Source organism: Chelonia mydas, chromosome 1 (genome assembly GCF_015237465.2).
Source record: "Chelonia mydas isolate rCheMyd1 chromosome 1, rCheMyd1.pri.v2, whole genome shotgun sequence".
Taxonomy (NCBI): Eukaryota; Metazoa; Chordata; order Testudines; family Cheloniidae; genus Chelonia; species Chelonia mydas.
Window position 1 is genome coordinate 44,173,532 of NC_057849.1, and position 20,129 is coordinate 44,193,660.

The 20,129-nt window shown below is 44.4% G+C and overlaps 1 protein-coding gene across 3 annotated transcripts in view; it reads left to right on the forward strand.

Moving 5' to 3' along the window:
* CDK8 (cyclin dependent kinase 8) overlaps window positions 1-2,528 on the forward strand; it is a 195,545-nt gene extending 193,017 nt beyond the window's left edge. For all 3 annotated transcript variants that reach the window (XM_027821593.3, XM_007059100.4, XM_027821595.3), the window contains one exon: window positions 1,252-2,528. In XM_027821593.3, the coding sequence (XP_027677394.1) occupies window positions 1,252-1,377 (126 nt within the window). In that variant the 3' untranslated portion in view covers window positions 1,378-2,528. The remainder of the gene's footprint in view (window positions 1-1,251) is intronic.
* Window positions 2,529-20,129: the final 17,601 nt, after the last annotated feature.

A 20,129-nucleotide genomic window follows, 5' to 3' on the forward strand; every position in this document is an offset into this window, starting at 1 on the left:
TTCAGTAGTCATATTGTGAAAGCCTATCTATTAACTATATTATAAATAAAGCATTCATGGCCAATTTTAAACTTCAGTTTTTTTCAGTTTCCTGCATACTTGGGGCACATTTTGCCAAAAAGTACACCCAGAGATTTTTGCACTGTTAAATGTATCCTTTATTTATTATACAGAACTGGATCATGTGATGGCTGATCTGTTACTCTGACACTTCTCATTAAGTGAGTAGTGTGTCTCTCAAGAGTGAAGATAAATGTCATAACAGCTCAGCCATCATGTGAGCTCTGATGTACAGCAATGCTAATTTATTCCTGCTGGCTGAAAGTACTGTTATAACCATTTCTTTTCCTATCCACACCACACACTTAGAGAGTGAATCAGTCCCTTAAATGCACGTGTGGAGAGTATCCACCTACCTTGCTTTATAAAGGGCATCCCTTTATTTTTATTTTCCCAGTATGTAGCCATCTCAACACATTTACTGAATCTAAATTAACTTCTGATCTAAATGAAGACTCATGAAAAGCAGGAGTTTAAGTGCTTAAACTAAAGAAATAAATCCCACATCAATTACAGCCTTTTAAACTGTAACAATTAAACAAATACATCTTTTTATTTATTTTTGTATCCCCCATTTGGTCCTGGGCAGGTTATACGGGTACAAGATTTTGGCTTGTTTTTGAGCTCTTTGGGGCAGGGACTATCTCTTCTTGACTGTCTAGAAAACACCTACCTTATAGTGAATGCTCCAGTAAACCAAAATTAATCTCATATGCAAAGGTCTCCCAGATAAACTTCCTTGAATTATAATTGATATTAAGTACACAACAAACCTCCCAAATATGTGCTCTTGGAGGGGAAAGAAAACCCCAGTGGAGAGCACCTAGGATATTTTTGGCTGTCAGTTTTTTTTTTTTAACACACTGATGTACCACAGTGGTGAGCATAAGATGTCTGGATAGTTGAATAGACATTGGTGACATGACAGATATGAACGGTTTAGAATGGGTAACAAACAGCATTACTTGTTACTAGCTCTCAATCAAATATTCCTGGTGCTCATATCCTTAGTTACTGCAATCAAAATAAGTAGAACACTGTAAATACAAGTGATTGATATAACTGTGCTGTAGTACCTGTTAATTATTGCCACACACAGCACAGAGACCTCAAAAAATGAACGGGCATTTTATTTGTATTATAAATGCATCCACTGTAGGGATCAATTCTCTTCTCCTTCATTGTTTCCAGCGTTCCAATCCCCATGCTGCATATCCCAACCCTGGACCAAGCACATCGCAGCCACAGAGCAGCATGGGATATTCAACTACCTCCCAGCAGCCTCCACAGTACTCACATCAGACGCACCGGTACTGAGCTGCACCTGAATAATGTCAGTGCACTGTTGCTAATGCTGTAGGACTGGCCATGCAGCTGTCTGCCTGGAACCTGGCTTGGGCCACAAGAATGTACTGTACAACCACACCTTCAAAATGTCTGATAGCCAAGTTCCACCACTTTTCACAGAATGGAGTAGTGGCTCCCAAATTGTACCTGTTTTGGGGTTAGACTTGAAAAGAAAGTGCTAGCACAGTTTGTGTTGTGGATATGCTACTTCCATAGTTTACTTGACATGGTTCAGACTGACCAATGCATTTTTTTCAGTGACAGTCTGTAGCAGTTGAAGCTGTGAAATGTGCTAGGGGCAAGCATTTTTTTTATTGTATGTGGTGAATTCTCTTGATGTAACAACATTATCTGACCAATAGTACACAAAATCCTTTAACTGGTACTTGAAGCATACAGTATATGTTAACATGGCAAAAAAGCAAAATAACCGTGACTCTAATTGAGATAATTTTGATATACATTTATTTTTAGTGACTTTTGTGCGTTGGTTCATTTTCCACATTGATCAATGTTTTATGACCAACAAAATTGCTACAATAAGATTTTTTAATAAATGAGAACATTTGCATTTTTCCAGCAGATTATAAGCCTCCCAAAGATTAATTTCCAACATATAAATTTGTTTGTTTTTAAATCTATGACTTGACTGGTATTAAAGCTGCTATTCGATAGTAAAATAAGTTTGTTGTCATTGATATAAACATGTTTGGTTCAGCAAACAAACTGAAATGATTGTCATAGACAGTGTTTTATTTTTCCTATTCGTGTTGCTGATTTGTGAGCATGCTTTGGGATTACAAAAGCATGAATTATATTTCCTAAAAAGGTGCGGCATCCATTCAGATATTTCGTCATGATTTTTGAGAGATGGATTGGTGTAGTGGATTTTAAATTTTGTTCAGTTAATTATTTTTTAAATATTTTCGCACGTTATTAGGGATGCCCTTATTACAGCAAAGGATGAGGTGTTAGGAGAGCCTTAGAATTTGAGGAAAAACTATAACATACAATGTACTGTATCAAACTATTTTACATGAATGACGCAAGTATTCTGAATAAAAAACTGAACATTGTTAAAAACAAGGTGTTATGTAATAAATTTATTTTTCATAAATCTGCATATGAACTTTGCTTGTATTCCTTGTTATCAACAGACATGAAATACTTTAGTACAGCATTTTATCGATGATGCAACTGGTCCTACACAGAATCTAGAGATACTAGTATCCATAAAACCACATCTGAGGTTTTCCTTATTCATTTGTCATGTTGGTATCTAATCCCACAATGCTATCTCATGGGGCCAGCATCCCCCTCTGCTTACACCACCTTTTTTCTACAAGTGAAAGTGTTCAGTATTATTCCAGTGTGATGATGCCATTATATTACATGAAGGCTTATTCATTGAGATGCCTATGGTAATGTAGAGGAAAGTTTAAATCACAGGTAAGGTGAGGAGTGGACCAAGTATCAAATTGGAATAAAGGATATGAGTAAACAAGAGAAAATCGATGTGTTCAAAATATTTAATATGTTTGGATGTTAATGTTGATTTTTCAGTAAGTCTTGGTGCTCTGGGGAAGTTCCAGAAGACTGGAAGAAAGCTAATATTGTGCCAATATTTTAAAATGGTAAACAGAATGACCCAGGTAATTATAGGTTTGACAGTCTGACTTTGATCCTAGACAAGATAATGGATTGGTTGATATGGGACTTGATTAATAAAAAAAAAAATAAAGGAAGGTAATGTAATTTATTCTAGTCAACATGAGTTTAGGGAAATAGATCCTGTCAAACTAACATTTTTTTTTTCTTTTTGATGAGATTACAAGTTTGGTTGATGAAAGTAACAGTGTTGATATAATATACTTAGACTTCTGTAAGGTGTTTGAGTTGGTACCTTGAGACACTTTCATTAAAAAACTAAAATGATATAAAATCAACCTGGCACACATCAAATGGATTAAAAGCTGGCTAACTAATAGATCTCAAAATGTAGCTGTAAATGGGGAAAAATCGAAAGGGTGTGGTTTCTAGTGGGGTCCTGCAGGGATTTGTTCTTGGCCTTCTGCTAGTCAACATTTTATGAATGACCTGAAAGAAAACATTTTCAGATGACAGAAAAATTGGGTGAATGGTATAAAAAAAATCTGGATCACTTAAGCTGGGTGCAAGCAAACAATGTATTTTAATATGTCTAAGTTTAAATGTACACAGTTGAAATAAAGAAAGTAGGCCATACTTAGAGGATGGGGAATTCTATCTTGTAAAGCAGTAACTCTGAAAAAGTTTTGGGGGTCATGATGGCTAATCAGCCGAACATGAAGTCTCAGTGCAAAGCTGTGGCCAAAAGGCTAATACAGTCCTTGGATGCATAAATAGGTTAATATAAAATAGGATTAGAGAGGTTATTTTGACACTGTTGCGACCGCTGCTGGAATACTGTGTCTAGTTCTGGTGTCCACCATTGAAGAAGCATGTTAATAAATTGGAAAAGGTTCAGAGAGGAGTTACTACAATGATTAAAGAATTAGAACCCATACTTTATTCTTTGAGTTCTTGCTCATGTCCAGTCCGTATTAGGTGTGTGTGCTCGCCACATGCACTGGTGCTGGAAGTTTTTCCCTGAGCAGTATCCGTAGGGGACCGGATCTGGTGCCCTCTGGAGTGGTGCCTGCATGGCGTGGTATAAGGGGCGCTGCTGGCTCCCCCCACGCTCAGTTCCTTCTTTCCTCCAGTGACAGTGCTGGAACTTCTGCTGCTTCAGCTAGCTTTCACTTAGTTCAGTGTGTCTCACGAATGTTTCTTTGTAAAATAGTTGTATATAGTTTAGTATTTACCCTTAGCATTAGTTCTAGTTGGTTGGTCCCAGAGGGGACTCAGCCTAGGGACCGGGCATGCCCCAATCCCCAGGCTTTAAACCATGCGATCATTGTAAGCGGCCCATGCCCATCAGCAACCTGCATGTTAGCTGTTTAAGGTGTCTAGGAGAAGGACACATAAGTGACAATTGTTGCATCTTTAAGTCATTCAAACCCAGAACAAAAAAGGAGAGACATCTATCTCAGGGTACGCCTGATGGAGCCAGCGCTGATCCTTGCACTGGAGCAGAGGTCTGACTCAGCCCCAAGTACCACAGGATCAGTACGGAAAGCCCTGCAGGTGCTGTCTACGAGCCGGCACCAATCCCCAGCCAAGAAGCCCAAGAGGGCCACGAGGGGAAGATCTCCCACTTCCCGTAAGGGAAAGGAGCGGGCCGGAGAAGAGCCAAGACCTTTGCTGGACGGCTCGACACCTCTGTCAGGGAGTAGAGCCCCAGCTCATGTCGAGCAGTCGAGCCCCTTCCTTACTATGCCTGCCACAGTGGACGGTGATGAGGGCCTCTGTCAGTTCGAAGTCCCATCGATGCCCGAGGCCCTGCAGGCAGCACAGGAGATCCTGACACTACTGGTGCCGCCCACACCAGCTCTGGCGGTACCCAAGCCCAGGAGTAAATCCGCCTTGGGACCGTTCCGAGTCCCTGCCTCCACAGCGCCACTCCCCATTGCGGGGGACATCCCACCAGTGCTCGCCAGCATGGAGCCGTCATGCCTCGGACTTTGGGAGGCAGGCTCAGAGAAGCCCTGTTCTGGACCCTGGGCACCAACAGCAGGATTTGAGGCACTGGTAACCTGGCACAGACCTGCAGAGGCATGCCCCCCCGGCATGAGCATCGAGACTGACCCATTGGGTCTCCAGCATCTCGGCACCAGTCCTGCGACCGATCGGCGGAATGGGGTCACCGGTCCCACGCCTGATGGCACCCGTCGCCGAGATGCGAATCCGCTCAATTGGGAAGATTCCATCAACGACCGGCCCACTCCGACTCCCAGTCCCACTCTAGATCCCAGTACATGTCAAACAGTGTGAGGCGTAGATCACTGGTCTACCTAAACAGATCCGCCGAATGCTGAAGATCCGTGGGGTCCCATGGGAGGAACTCGTCCCAATCTGACAGGTTGGTATCGCACAGTGGCCGGCTCCACGGTGAGTAGGGCCGCCGGGCCAGCCGGTCATGGTCACTCCGGAGCATCCGTTCCGCTCACGACTCCAGTGCTGATCAGGAATCCCTGGGAGCAGGACAGGCCTTGGCACCAGTGGTACTGTCAACCTCATCGGCACCACAACCGACCCCGTGGCCTCCAAGGCAATGACCGGCAGCGTGGTGTCCATGGGGGTTACCCAGCCTTCCCAGGCCACCCGATCAGTGGCGGGATCCTCAGATAGGCCATAAGCTGCAGCATCCGCCCTCCTCCGGAGGTGGAGGCCCCATAGGGGAAGACCCCCCAGGCCCATGAGAACCTAGGAGAGCAGCCAGTTGGACCACCAGGGGATGTGGTGGATCCCTTGGCACTGGCTTTGTCCTCATCATTGCCAGACAAAGTGGTGTCCCCCTCACCCAGTTCTGCAAGATGATGCCAAGGCTCATCAGGAGCTTTTGAAGATGGTCGCCTCTAACCCAGGGCTCCAGGCAGAAGAACTTGAGGAGCCGTAGGACTCATTCTTCAATGTCCTTTGCTCCACAGCACCCGCTAGAGTGGCTTTACCCCTACACAAGGGGGTATTGAAAATAATTAATGCCTTATGGCAAATCCCCTCCTCCCTGCCACCCATCTCAAAAAGGGCTGAGTGCAAATATTTTGTGCCAGCTAAAGGCCATGAGTATGTCTATACTCACCCGGCCCCAAACTCCTTTGTACTTGAAGCTGTTAACTAGAGGGAGAGGCAGTGTCAACCCGGGGCTAAGCCCAAGAATAAAGACTCGAAGAGACTGGATCTGTTTGGGTGAAAAATTTATTCGTCTTCCAGCTTTCAGTTGAGAGAGGCCAACCACCAAGCCCTCCTTGGCCGCTCTGACTACATGTGGCAGTCTATGACCAAATTCGAGGTCTCGCTGCCCAAAGGGTCCAAGAAAGAATTCCGGGCAATCCTCAAAGAGGGTACGGCTGCAGTGAGAGCAGCCCTCCAAGCAGCCTCGGATACAGCAAACTCCATGGCTCGCACCATGGTCTCGGCCATCATGCGAAGGGCGTCCTGGCTGCTCCTTTCGGGTCTGTCAACAGAGGCTCAGCAATCGATGCAGGACCTCCCCTTCGATGCCAGGCCCTGTTTGCAGAACAGATGGACGGTAAACTGCATGGCCTAAAGGACTCCCTCACTACCCTGAAAACTCTGGGGCTGTATGTTACTGGTCCAGCCTGTAAGCGGTTAAAACCACAACAGTCTCAGGGCCAAGAGAGTCAGTACTGCCAGGAACCCCCTCCCATAAGAAGTGTAGGGGCTACAAGTGCCGCCTGAGCCACCTACCTCTACCCTCTGCCCAGTCAGGCTTGACCCGCAATAAGCAGAGGGGCAAGCAAGCGTTTTGAGGGTGCGCCCAAGGGCAACCTAGCAGACTGTATCCCGGATCCGTCTGTCCTGCTGTTCTCTAATCACCTTTCTTTTTTCCTCCCTGCATCAACTGCTATAACTTCAGACCACTGGGTCCTCAATACTGTGGGGAAGGGTTATACCCTACAGTTTACTTCCCCAACCCCCAGCTCCCTTTCCCCATTCCTCTTCAGGGATCCTTCTCATGAAAGTCTCCTCACGCTGGAGGTAAAGGGGTTGCTACAGTTGGGTGCTGCAAGAGGCACTCCATCTCTGGGACTTCTGCATCAGCCACAAAATCCGTCTGGAAGTTTGTCATCTCCCTGGTGTCAAGCACACACTAGCAAATCACCTCAGCAGGGACTTCTCTCACCATGAGTGGTCACTCCACCCAGAGGTGGGGAACTCCCCAAGTGGACCTATTCGCCACCAGTCTAAACAGGAAATGTCATAGATTTTGTTCGCAGCCAGGCCTGGGCAAGGACTCCCTCTCCGATGCCTTCCTCCTGTTGTGGTCAGGGAACCTGATGTACACATTCCCTCCAATTCCTCTCATCAGCAGGGTCCTGGCAAAAAATCAAGAGAGACAAGGCCCAGGTTTTAATGATTGCCCCGGTGTGGCCTTGCCAGCACTGCTTTGGCATGCTCATGAACCTGGTGGCAGCCCCTCCCTGACCCCTGCCCAACTGACCAGACCTGCTGTCACAGGACCATGGTCGGCTCCTGCACCCCAACCTCATGTCCTTCCACCTCTCGGCGTGGATGCTGCGTGGTTGAACCCAGAGGAGCAGATCCACTCAGATGAGGTCCAACAGGTCCTCCTGGGAAGCAGGAAGCCATCAATTAGCATGGCTTACCTGGCCAAGTGGATGAGGTTTTCCCACTGGGTGTCCGAGCGTGGCATCTCTCCCTTGCACTCTTCCAGACAGTCTATTTTAGACTACCTGCTTCATCTGAGGAACCAGGGCCTGGCACACTCTTCCATTCGAGTGCATCTCACAGCCATCTCCGCTTTTCACCCACCGATCCAGGGTCAGACGGTGTTTTCCCATGACATGACGGTCAGATTCTTGAGATTCTCGAGAGACACTTCCCACAGGTATGGATTCCTGTCCCGCAGTGGGATCTTAACTTGGTCCTCTCTAGGCTCACTGGCCCGCCCTTTAAGCCGCTGGGTTCCTGCTCCCTTTCCCACCTGTCATGGAAGGTCGTGTTGCTGGTGGCGGTGAGGTCAGCAAGATAGGGTCTCTGAAATGAAAGCCTTGACCTCAGGACCTCCGTACATGGTCTTCTACAAAGATAAGGTTCAGTTGCGGCCCCTTCCTGCCAAAGGTGGTCTCCACCTTCCATATGAACCAGGACATCTTCCTCCCTGTGTTCTGTCCCAAACCGCACAAGACCAGTGAGGAGAGGTGTCTTCACTCCCTGGACGTTTGGAGGGTGTTGGCTTTTTACTTAGAATGTACCAAGCCTTTCCGAAAATTGACTCAACTCTTCATCGCTACAGTGGATAGGATGAAGGGTCACCCGGTGTCCTTGCAGAGGATTTCCAATTGGATCACCTTGTGCATAAGGACCTGTTATGACCTGGTGAGGGTTCCGCCGCCACCAGTTGTCAGAGCCCAATTGACTAGAGCTCAGGCATCTTTGGCGACTTTCCTGGTGCACATCCCTATCCAGGACATCTGTAGAGCCACAACGTGGTCCTCTGTTCACATTTACCGCTCATTATGCCATCACTCAGCAGGCCAGGGACGATGCTGCGTTCGGCAGAGCTGTGTTGCAGTCTACACGTCCGTGAACTTCTACCCACTTCCAGGGGTACTGCTTTGGAGTCACCTAATATGGAATGGACATGAGCAAGCACTCGAAGAAAAGACAGTTACCTTTTCCGTAACTGGTGTTCTTTGAGATGTGTTGCTCATGTCCATTCCACAACTCTTCCTCCTTCCCCAAAGTCGGAGTTTCTGGCAAGAAGGAACTGAGGGTGAGGGGAGCCGGCAGCGCCCCTTACACTGCACCATGCGGGCGCCACTCGAGAGGGCGCCAGAGCCAGTCCCCTACGGATACTGCTAAGGGAAAATTTCCAGCACCAGTGCATGTGGCAAGCGCACACACCTAATATGGAATGGACAAGCACTCGAAGAACACCAGTTATGGAAAAGGTAACTGTCTTTTATAGTGTGCTCAATCCATTTAGCTTAGAAGAGAGATTGTTAAGGGGTGACTTGCTTCAGTCTATAAGTACCTACATGGGGAACAAAGCTTTAATAATGGTCTCTTCAATCTAGTAGAGAAAGGTATAACAGGATTGAATGGCTGGAAGTTGAAGCTAGACAAATTCAGACTGGAAATAAGGCATGAACTTTAACAATGAGGATAATTAACCATTGGAACAATATGACAAGAGCCAAGATGGATTCTCTGACGCTGGCAATTTTTAAATCAAGATTGGATGTTTTTCTGAAAGATATGCTATGTAGGTATTATTTTGGTGACGTTCTCTGGCCTGTGTTATACAAGAGGTCAGACTAGATGATCACAGTGGTCCCTTCTGGTCTTGGAATCTGTGAATCTAGAATTTGTTTAAATACAGTTTCTTTAAATTGAATTTAGATCTAATGCCCAGTCCTCTTCTTTGTAGGGGAGTTTAAATAAGTAAAGTACGTAGCTTTCCCTGATATTTGGAATAAAAGCAAATACAGTTTATGGAACACCCTACACATAGCTAATTTTTCTCTTTTCATTCATACATGAATGAGAGTGGCTTTGAGGCGATCATACTTTTTTTCATGTTGCTAGACTCTAGCCTGGACTAAAACTGCAAGTAAGATGTTTAATTTCACCAGAAGTTTTATATGACCCAGAATATTGCTTACCTAACTTTTTGGTTTATTTAGCAGGTTTTTAAACACTAATGCAGGTTGTTATATTTGATGTCAATATATTGTGGAAATTTCCCAAACTTCAAATGTTTTAAGTAGTGGGTTCAACTAAAAATGATAGGTTCTCTAAAGAGAAATACTTTTTTTCCCAACTAACAAAAAAAAAGTGCTATTAATTTGCACTTTAATTTAATTTTCTTATTAACAAACATGTCTGAGATGAAGAATTTCAGCTTCTGTCAGCTGACAACAATATAATTTAGTTTTATATTATAAGATAACTTTATAGTGGTTTCATTATTGCCTTCTACTTTTAGTAGATATATTGCAACTTATATCAACAAAGCAGGATCCTACAGGGGACTATCTTAATAGCTTAACTTGTCTTGGGGGGTGAGGGTTTGCACTAGATTTTTTCTTGCAATTTGAGGGAAACAAGAATGTTTTAAAGTGCTTTATATAACCTCTGATATCCAGTAATACAGAGTTTGGTCAAATTAATTTTAGTCTTATCCCTGACAGTCATAAATGATATACCCTATCAAATATGAGGCTCTTATTTTCACTTTTGAAATATTGAGGCTTTAAAGTATTCATTCCAAATAATAAAATTGTTCACTGCTTTTGTCAGACCTTGAAATATAGAAAAAGCTTTCTGATTAGACACATTTTTGGTTGGGAAAAAATGAATTTTAGTCCCTATATAATGACCAACTTTTCTAGAAATGATGACCCAAATTCACCACTTCGTAACACTCCAGAAGTCAGTGGAGTAGTGCGTGCTCCCTGGGACCAGGATTTTACCATATCAGTTGTACTGGCACATTTCTATCCCTAATGAACATTCTTTTCTTTTGTTTGTTTTCAGATTATTTGTTTTCCAGCTGTTCAGTACATACCTCAGGCAGATAACCTGATAAATAGCTATGAATTGATCAGTCTTGTTTCGTTATTTTTCAGACAGGTTTGTGTTATATATTTTAAGAAAATAGCTTTGAGCGTGCTGGCTAGAACATTTAAGCAACATTATTAATGTATTTTTGAGAGAAATTGTGTTGATTTGGAAGACAAAAACTTAACAAATTGCACCCCCACAGAGTATCTTTCCTTGTAATTTAGAGCTTTGGCACGGGGGATGGGCATTTCAAAGCTGTTTACTTTTCAACAGGTAATCTGGGCCAGTTTGAGTTTATTCCCAAGAGCAACTTCATGGAGGTTTCGTTTAGTTTAGTCTTATTATTTTAGAAATTATTCTCCCTTTAACATCGTGTTGGAAATGGACCATAAGCTTATAGCACTGATCACCAGTTTAAATATACTATTTGCACTTTAAGCTTGATGGGGGAGCAGGGGTATACTCTACGGCAAAGTGACAACGTTTTCATAGCAGAGACAGTGCTATGCCTGAATGTAACGCACACGGCAAGGAGCAACTCGTATGCCCCTTTTTAAAGAAGCTGTCAGCATGAAGGACATGGAGGGACCAATCTGTTCTAAGAAGGAAGATTGGACTCCAATATTCTGCCCTTTATTGGTTTCATTTGAGCTTGGTGTGTGATGTAATTATAGATATTGTGACAGGGTCGGGCCAGATGGCTATAGGAGAGTAATAGAAGGCAGATATATTAGCCCCAGGCTAAGTAGGTCCCTTTTCCCTGGGTAAGGTAACAGGGAAGGTTCCAGAACAATTGGGAACCTTCTGGAGACAATTAAGACAGGCTGATTAGAACACCTGCAGTCAATCAAGAAGCTGCTAGAATCAATTAAGGTAGGCTAATCAGGGCACCTGGGTTTTAAAAAGGAGCTCACTTCAGTTTGTGGTGTGCGTGTGAGGAGCTGGGAGCAAGAGGCACTAGGAGCTGAGAGTGAGAGCGCGGACGGTTGGGGGACTGAGGTGTACAAGCATTATCAGACACCAGGAGGAAGGTCCTATGGTGAGGATAAAGAAGATGTTGGGAGGAGGCCATGGGGAAGTAGCCCAGGGAATTGTAGCTGTCACACAGCTGTTCCAGGAGGCACTCTAGACAGCTGCATTCCACAGGGCCCTGGGCTGGAACCCGGAGTAGAGGGCGGGCCCGGGTTCCCCCCAAATCTTCCCAGCTCCTTGTCAGACAGAGGAGGAGTCGACCTGGACTGTGAATTCAGAAAAACAGCCAAGCTGAGGGCTGCCGTGAAGCTCCAAGGCGAGCAAATCTGCCAATAAGCGCAAGACCCACCAAGGTAGAGCAAGAACTTTGTCACAATACACACTCTCATTATTTGGGAAATAGAAAATCAAATTAACTTACTATTCTAGTGCCAGAGGAATGTCCTATCATGCAGGAGATCAAAGTTCAGGTCATGGTCACTCTATCTCTTCCTGGATGGGTCTGAGCCACTTACAGGGCCAACCCATTTAGTTCACATGGTTGTCTTTCTCTCATGATCCCTCTGGGTTACTCATAAATAGTGTTGACAGGCTCCACGGGCACCTACATTCAGCCCTTCTCAGCAGGAGGCAACAGCACCACCTTACAGCTGAGCCAGACAGTGAGAAACCTGTAGGAGGCTAGTTTAGAAATGAATGAAATAGATTAAGTGATTTAGTATCAAGCCAGGTAATATTGAAGGATAGCTTGATTCAGCACAATTTGCCTGACATACCAGCCCACTGATGAACAAATACACTGCAAGCTAGGGTGGTGAAAGGCTGAATAGTGGGAAGGAACACACTGTAGCCATGTAATATATACAAAGGGTTATTCTTGTAAACACAACAAAAATTGATTAAACAAAACAGAACAAGCAAAAGATCCAAAGACCAAATCAACTCTCTTCTATCAGGATTTCAGTGCTAAGCTTCCCTTTGCACCATTTCTCATTCCAGCCTTGTCACAAACCTTCACTTTGCCAGGTGGTTTATTTAGAGAGCAGCCCTATCTCCAGCAGGGATCCCATGAGGCTGCCTTTGGTTTAAATCACTTCATTTTAATGGTGAGACCTTGGCTTTAGCATACTGTTAATGAATCCCTAGAAGCACTTGGAGGAATTCTCCTAGTAAAGAGGTGGCCAGCCAATGAAAAGAAAGAAAAGAGGAAGCTTGATACCAACCCCATTCATTTTAGGTAGCACCAATGAAGGACATGAATGTGGAGGAACGCCAATGTACCTTACTCCAAAAACTCCCCTTTCAGGGACCTTTTAAAAGGAACTAGTGTGGCCATTTCTTGTCACAAGTAGAGTGTGGTTCTCACGGCAAAAGTTAATATCATTCCTTTAAAGGCTACTCTTTATACTTACTTAATGAGGGATGGAGCACATGCCCCCCCCCCCCCCGCAGGATGGGAAGATGTGAAAAGTAGAATGGAAAGAGCTTGTCCTTGAGCAGTGTGTGGTCATTGCAGTGCTGCCCTGGAGATAAAGTTGCTTTGGATTATCCTGTTGTGTAAAACTGGGAGGAAAAAAAAATAGAATAAAGATGGGGTGTGCAGAATAAGCTTTAAAAAGGTAGTCGTGGTGACAGACCACTTGGATGGTGGAAACGCCAAGCAGGATACAGAAACTGATGTAAATGGGCTGAGTGATTTGTTCAAGGAGATGCAGAGCCCACCTCAGAACTGGCATTAGAAGTCATGGTCCAGCATTCAGACCATATGCCATGGGTACCTCTCTCAAAAAGTTAAATTGAAGAGCTGAAGGAAAGTTGTGTGTTTATATTGATAGTAGACTTAGGGCTTGTCTACACCATGCAGCTATTAGCGACAGGGCCTTAGCGCTAAATGTTGGCGTGTGTAAACACACTTTGTCAGCACTTTGGCTGACAAAATACTTCCAGCTCTGCAAACGGCGCTTCTGCCGACAAAGCCACGTTCATACTGCCACTTGCAGTGGCAAAACTTTTGTCTTTCGTGGGGGGGTGAGGTGGGGTTGTGTGTTAAAGTATCCGTGAAAGACAAAAGTTTTTTCAACAGCTTGGCAGTGTAGACAAGACCAAAGTCCAAGCTACTCAAGGGTCCATTCTTTCTTGGGACTTACTGTGCCAATAATTGACTCTTCCCTTTCAATATGGTCAAGCTGGTCACTCTGAGTAGCTAGCAGCTGGAGTCTTCGCAAAAGATGCTTGCAACCTGTGGGTGGAATGAATTTTGTTTTCTGACTTTTGTTTCCTGAAGCTCTTCTAGTATGTTTCAAGAGTTCTTGAATTTACATGTAGGGGTCTTTAAGTGTGTGTCCTCACCTCAACACCCCCTTGCACCTGGATTTCAGTGTTGCAGGTGTAACACTGACAGACCGCGGTTGGCAGGTGAGATCGAACCGGGGTCCTCTGTAGCTTAGTGCATGAGCCTCTACCGCATGAGCTAAAAGCCAACTGGCTGTTAGCTAAGGCCATAGAGCAGACTCATTTTTACCTCTCTAAGTGGTCTTGGTGCCACTAGATGGGACAGAACACCACACCCAGGAGGTGTGTGGGTTATACAGGGACTTTATCTCTTGCACCCCACCCCACTCCTGGCCTGCTCCTAAGCCTGCAATGGCCTTTCTCAGTCTATGTCATCTCCTGATTCTTCCTCTGGGTGTTCCATGGCTGGCCCTCTGCTCAAGTCAGATAAAGTCTAAACCCCTTCCAGGATACACAAACAAGTCCAAATACGGATTCAAACAAGTCGTCAAATGTATAACCCGGCCACCCTTCCCAGGCTTCAGTATAGTTCCCTTGTTGTTTCCTTCCTATTAAGCCCTAGTCCAGGGTTTCTCTTCATCAGAAAGACCTGTCTCCTCTGCTGTCTCTCCCCTCAGCTGAGCATCCTTATGTACTTACTAAACTTAGCTCTGCCTTCTCCAAGAGGCAGTTAGTCATTCTCCCCCGACCCCCATTCAGAGTATGACTAATTGGGTCCGTTCCCTTGCCTTGCAGGTGATGCGGGTTAAGCCCCCATCTATACTCCTCTTGCTGCAAACTCCAGGAACTATTGACAGGACTTCCATGTGCAATGCTGAGCAAAAGATATACTCATTGCTCATAACATTTCAATCTTGTGACAACCATGTGACACCAAGTGACTTTAATGGGAATCATGTGACTAAGGCCTGGTCCACACTAGCGGGAAGGGGGCGGGGGGAGATCGATTTAAGTTACACAACTTCAGCTATGTGAATAACATAGCTGAAGTTGACGTAGTTAGATCTACTTACCGTGGTGTCTTCACTGTGGTAAGTTGATGGCTGATGCTCTCCCGTAGACTCCGCCTGTGCCTCTCGCCCTGGTGAGTACTGGAGTCGACAGGAGAGTGCTCGGTGGTCGATTTATCACATCTAGACTAGATGTGATAAATCGACCCCCGCTGGATTGATCGCTGCCCATTGATCCAGTGAGTAATGTAGACAAGCCCTAAGACTTCTGGTGAGCTTTTGAGAACATAGGTTGCTAGGGCTAAATTCTGCATTTGGATGCCCAAGCAAGGCTGCTATTGTCGCAGAGGGAGGGGTGTGCGTCTAAGGGTGAAGTTCATCTCAGTGCAGAGAGCTAGCATGAGATCTGTCCATTACTTACATCCCACTGAAAATGAAACTTAATGTGTGCCAAGACCTTGTCCTGGCCCTCGACATAGGGGTTAATGTCTTGGCACAAGAACAAAAAAATGTAATCAGTATATTGCACCAGCATCTTTTCCTTCCTATATATTTTTTTTAAAACATAACTTTACAAAATAGCAATTTTAAAGTGTGTGTGTGTGTGTATAATATACATAATGTTTTTAAAAACCTCCTGGGGTATGCTGTGGACTTAAGATCAGAATTTCCTTTCTTGAAGAGCAGCATGTGTCTCTGAATAATAGTGGACAGAAGCCTTCCTGCATTCAGAGCCTGATGACTGATTAGCAGGTCCTTTTCTTTGTCAGATCTCAGCAAGCCTCTGCCACATCAATAATTCTGCTTGAGCGATGATGCTGTCATTTACAGTCATGCTCTTTTCCAGTTCACAAGGAAGCATACAAATTGTTGATCCGCTCAGATGAAAGGAAGAAGAAAACCACCTAAAATGAAGAGATGCTAATCAACCGACTAGGTGAGTCTGCGTACCAGCCTGAGCGCTGCTATGGCAATGGTGGCCTTGAAGGAAACTGTTTTTAACACTGCGTGAGTCAAGTGTCTATACAAACCTATTTGCAAAGGAACCTGTTCCATCCTGCTTCGAAAAACTGGATAGTCAGATAGTAAAAGACTCAGAGCACTTGTGAGGGTGGACACCTGGCAACAGGTCTAATCGCCTAAGCTGAGATGAGAGAGGGAGGCAGCTGTATGTAGCACATATGCCTAGTATAGGACACAATCATCTGTCTCACCACATCCTGAATACTTGCTGGGTGGAATAGACGTGTTCTCAGCCCTCTAGGGGTTTGTTGTTGCGCTTTTGCCCTGGGGATTTCAAAAATTGGGGATTGGTCCTGCTTTGAGCAGGGGGTTGGACTAGATGATTTCCTGAGGTCCCTTCCAACCCTGATATTCTATGATTCTGTGATTCTACAAATGTATACTATAGTGAAATAAAACGGGGTTGCTTGGCTCCTGATATGATTCACTTCAAGGATTACTTGGTGGAATGTATTCCAAACCACTGGCTGGACTTAATGCTATTGTTTGTTTATAGTTACAGGGGTACAGCTTTGACCATCAGATCACAGAGCTGTGTATGCCCTTTATTCTGGCTATAATATCAATTTAGTATGAGCTCAGTCCATGACCCTAATAGTTTGTGAAGTGTAATTTCATTCTCGAAAATAAAAGAAGAAAATATATTCTGAAAACAAACTTGAAAATCAGTTCTCTGTCTCCTGATACCTTTTCTGGCTAGGAAAGACACCGGTAACAATAGGTTATAATACATTGTGAAGAGCTACATTAAACAAAATCTCCTTCCAGTTATAAAGATCAAGCACCCTCACTCTTTCTCTAGTTAGCCTGTTTTTTCTAAATGGTTTACTAATATTTATGGTAGCATCTGGGCTCAGATTGCAGTATTCATGGAGTCAGGCTATGAAAGTGTAGAGAAAAAAGAGGTAAGTCTCTTTTGCTTGATAAAAACAAGCAACTTTCCAGCACCACTGAAAATGGTGGCAAAGATGGATGGTAAGCAAAGAGCATTTATGCAGAGATTTCTCGCTGTGAAATACCTGATAAACTAAAACTAACACTGCTTCTCTTACAATTGCAGGGTCATGGTCACAGGACAATGATACTCACCATAAGTTACATACTCAGAAGAGACAAACAAAAATGCACAAAATGGATGGATTTTGCAAACGTTTGATGCAGATTTTTCACCTTAAAGGAATAATGTCTACAAGAGACTTGTTTTAACGAAGCCACAAGGGGAGTGAAATTAGGCCTTTACCTCACAGATTTTAGGCTTAATGCTCTGTCATGCAACTAATTTGTTAATCTCTAAGGTGCCACAAGTACTCCTTTTCTTTTTGCGAATACAGACTAACACGGCTGCTACTCTGAAACCTTACAACATCAGTGATTCAGAATCCAAACTGTTTGGAGTAAGGCTTCCAAAATATAAACAAAATAAAACAAAAATCAGACTCTCAAGCATAATGATGCAGTTGCAAAAATTGTCAGAGAATCATTGATGTCTGAACAGGTGTTGCAGAACTAGTTGATGAAAATGGCAGGGATGAAATTATTGCAATTGGAGTTAAGAGAAATACTAGAACAAAAGGTAATTAAGGAGAAAAGCAAATCATTGGACTGTAAATGTTCTTGAACCAAATCTATTCCTGGTGTCAATCCATTTCATGTAGTCAGAGGAGTATCCTAATGATACTTTGAGCCTGTTCAAATCCAGGAGTATGCGAGACTGGAGTTTCCAGCAACTTAAGTTCCATTGCTGATGTCTAAATGGGAGGTGAGCGGGCCAGGATCACGTCGGGCCCAGCAGAGAGGCTGGCCCTTCATCCATGGTTAAGACAGGAATATTGCAAAGATGGAAAGACAAGTGACCAATGTGATGGGAGGTCAGGAGGATTGTAGCCCCCCCGCCACCCCCCCCACCCGTTGTTACCTAGAAGCCACCTAAATTTTCATATTAGTTGCTCCTCTACCATGGCACCCCTCTTGTGCGGGATGGCTCAGAGCTGTATTCAGTCACTCTTGCTGAATGTGCATGTGAGAGGACTTGGAAAAGTGAGGCACTTTGGCTGCAATGGCCCCAGGCCGACAGATGATATGTAGCCCTACATCTCATGTCATTGGACACAGATAGAAAGGTATCCTTGTGTTTCCAGTATCCAGACGAAACAGCAGCATGGATGAGAAAGTGTTGGCTGAAGCAACACCTGAACACATACTGAGATGCTGCTGCTGGACTTCGGGAGCCATGTACAGGACATGCTGTGTGTACTTTTTTTCCTCTCCTAGAAGGCATTGTCCACCTCTTGTTAATTAGTATCACGATGTATCTTGGCACTGTTATTCAAGCCCCTGTTACTTCCATGCTGCTTTGCACTGCAATGTGCTCTGCTCCAAGTTACCCGGGAAGACCAATGTGCAGACCTCAGTGGCCTGCTCGCTTAGTGATGTTCCACGTACGCAGAACGTATTACACCTGGATGGGCTACTAATTTGTTCCTAGGTGCAATTCAAGGTGTTTGTTTGGTTCAATGAAACCTTGTACAGTTTGGGTCCCACCTATCTTTGAGACCCTCTCTCTCTAGGAAGCACCCAGGCATTTGAATTCATCTGGGATACTCTGGCTAATTGGCCCAAGATTTGAACTACAGAGGACTGGATACAAGGCATCCTCAATGGCATGATGGGATGGAAAGGGGATGAGGCAGTCCTAGACTCTGGAATTTGCATCCCCTGCTGTTCAAGCAAAGCTGGACCGTGCAGCCATCCAGGGCACATTAGATGTTATGTAGTCACATCAGGCATTGCTGGAGTGAGTGCAGTGAATGGGGGGAGCTGCCTCTGTGGCTGGGAAGTTCTATTTTAAGTTGATTTTGTCAGTATGCCTACTTCTATTGTAAGATGTTCGTGAGTATGTGTGTGTCCTCGGAGGTTACCAATGTAATAGAAACAACAAATAGTATGACAATAATTAATAAACTTTAATGTTCTCATCTTGCTTTTTATTTCTCTTTTTTCTCTCTCTCCCTTTTAATTATTTTTGTTTTGCTTGTACTATCCTCAGTCCTCTGCCCTGGTGTGTATCTGGGCTGGACATTGTGTGCAGATGCCAGACTCTTGCCTCCCAAAACAAGTCCTCTACTCTCATCTCACCTATGGTCAGAGATCCCATGGTGGTCAGAGGAAATGCTACAAAGACACAGTGAAAGCGTATCTCAAGAAAACTGATGCGGACATCACAAGCTGGGTGGAACAAGCCACCAACCGACCCCAATGGGACCACATCCTCAATCAGGCAGTGGCCCAAGAAGCGCCTTGCCCTTGAAGCTGAAAAGAGAGAGAGAAGGAAGGAAAAAGAGAACTTTCTCCCAGCAGGCAGATGGCTCACCAGGAAATGTCTGTACCTACTGCAGGCGGATTTGTGGTTCCAGAATCAGACTCCTGAGTCATCTCAGGATCCGTATGTAAATCCGTGGTAGAGATCATCCTCGAATCGAGGGATCGCCAGTGAGGATTTGCTGTCATTGCCCCAGCTATTGGATCAGTCAAATCCTGCTGCGGAAAATAGAGAGGAGCATAAACTCTGGTAAGTCAAATGTAAAAGTATATTTAGGCAGGCCAGAAAAGAATTGGAAGAGCACCTAGCAAAAGACACAAACTACCAGCAAACTTCTTTTAATGTACATCAGAAGCAGGAACCTTGCCAGTCAATCAGTGGGGCCACTGGCTGATTGAGGTGCTTAAGGAGTACTCAAGAAAGACAAGGTTATGCAGAGAAGCTAAATGAATTCTTTGCATCTGTCTACACTGTAAAGGATGTGAGGGAGATTCCAACACCTGAGCCATTCATTTTAGATGACAAATCTGAGGAACTGTCCCCGATTAAGGTGTCAACAGAGGAAGTTTTGGAACAAATTGATAAACAGTCAAAAGTCACCAGGACCAGATAGTATTCACCCAAGAGTTCTGAAAGAACTTGAATATGAAATTGCAGAACTAGTAACTGTGGTATGTAACCTACAGCTTAAATCGGCCTCTGTACCGGATGACTGGTGGATAGCTAATGTGACAGCAATTATTTAAAAAGGCTGCAGAGGCAATCCTGGCAATTACAGACCAGTAAGCTAAACTCAGTACCAGGCAAAATGAACTATAGTAAATAATAAAATTCAAACACACAGATGAACATGATATGTTGGTGAAGAGTCAACACAGTGTTTGTAAAGGTGAAATCATGCCTCACCCATCTACTAGAGTTCTTTGAGGGGGTCAAAAAAGGTGCACAAGGGTGATTCAGTGGATATAGTGTAC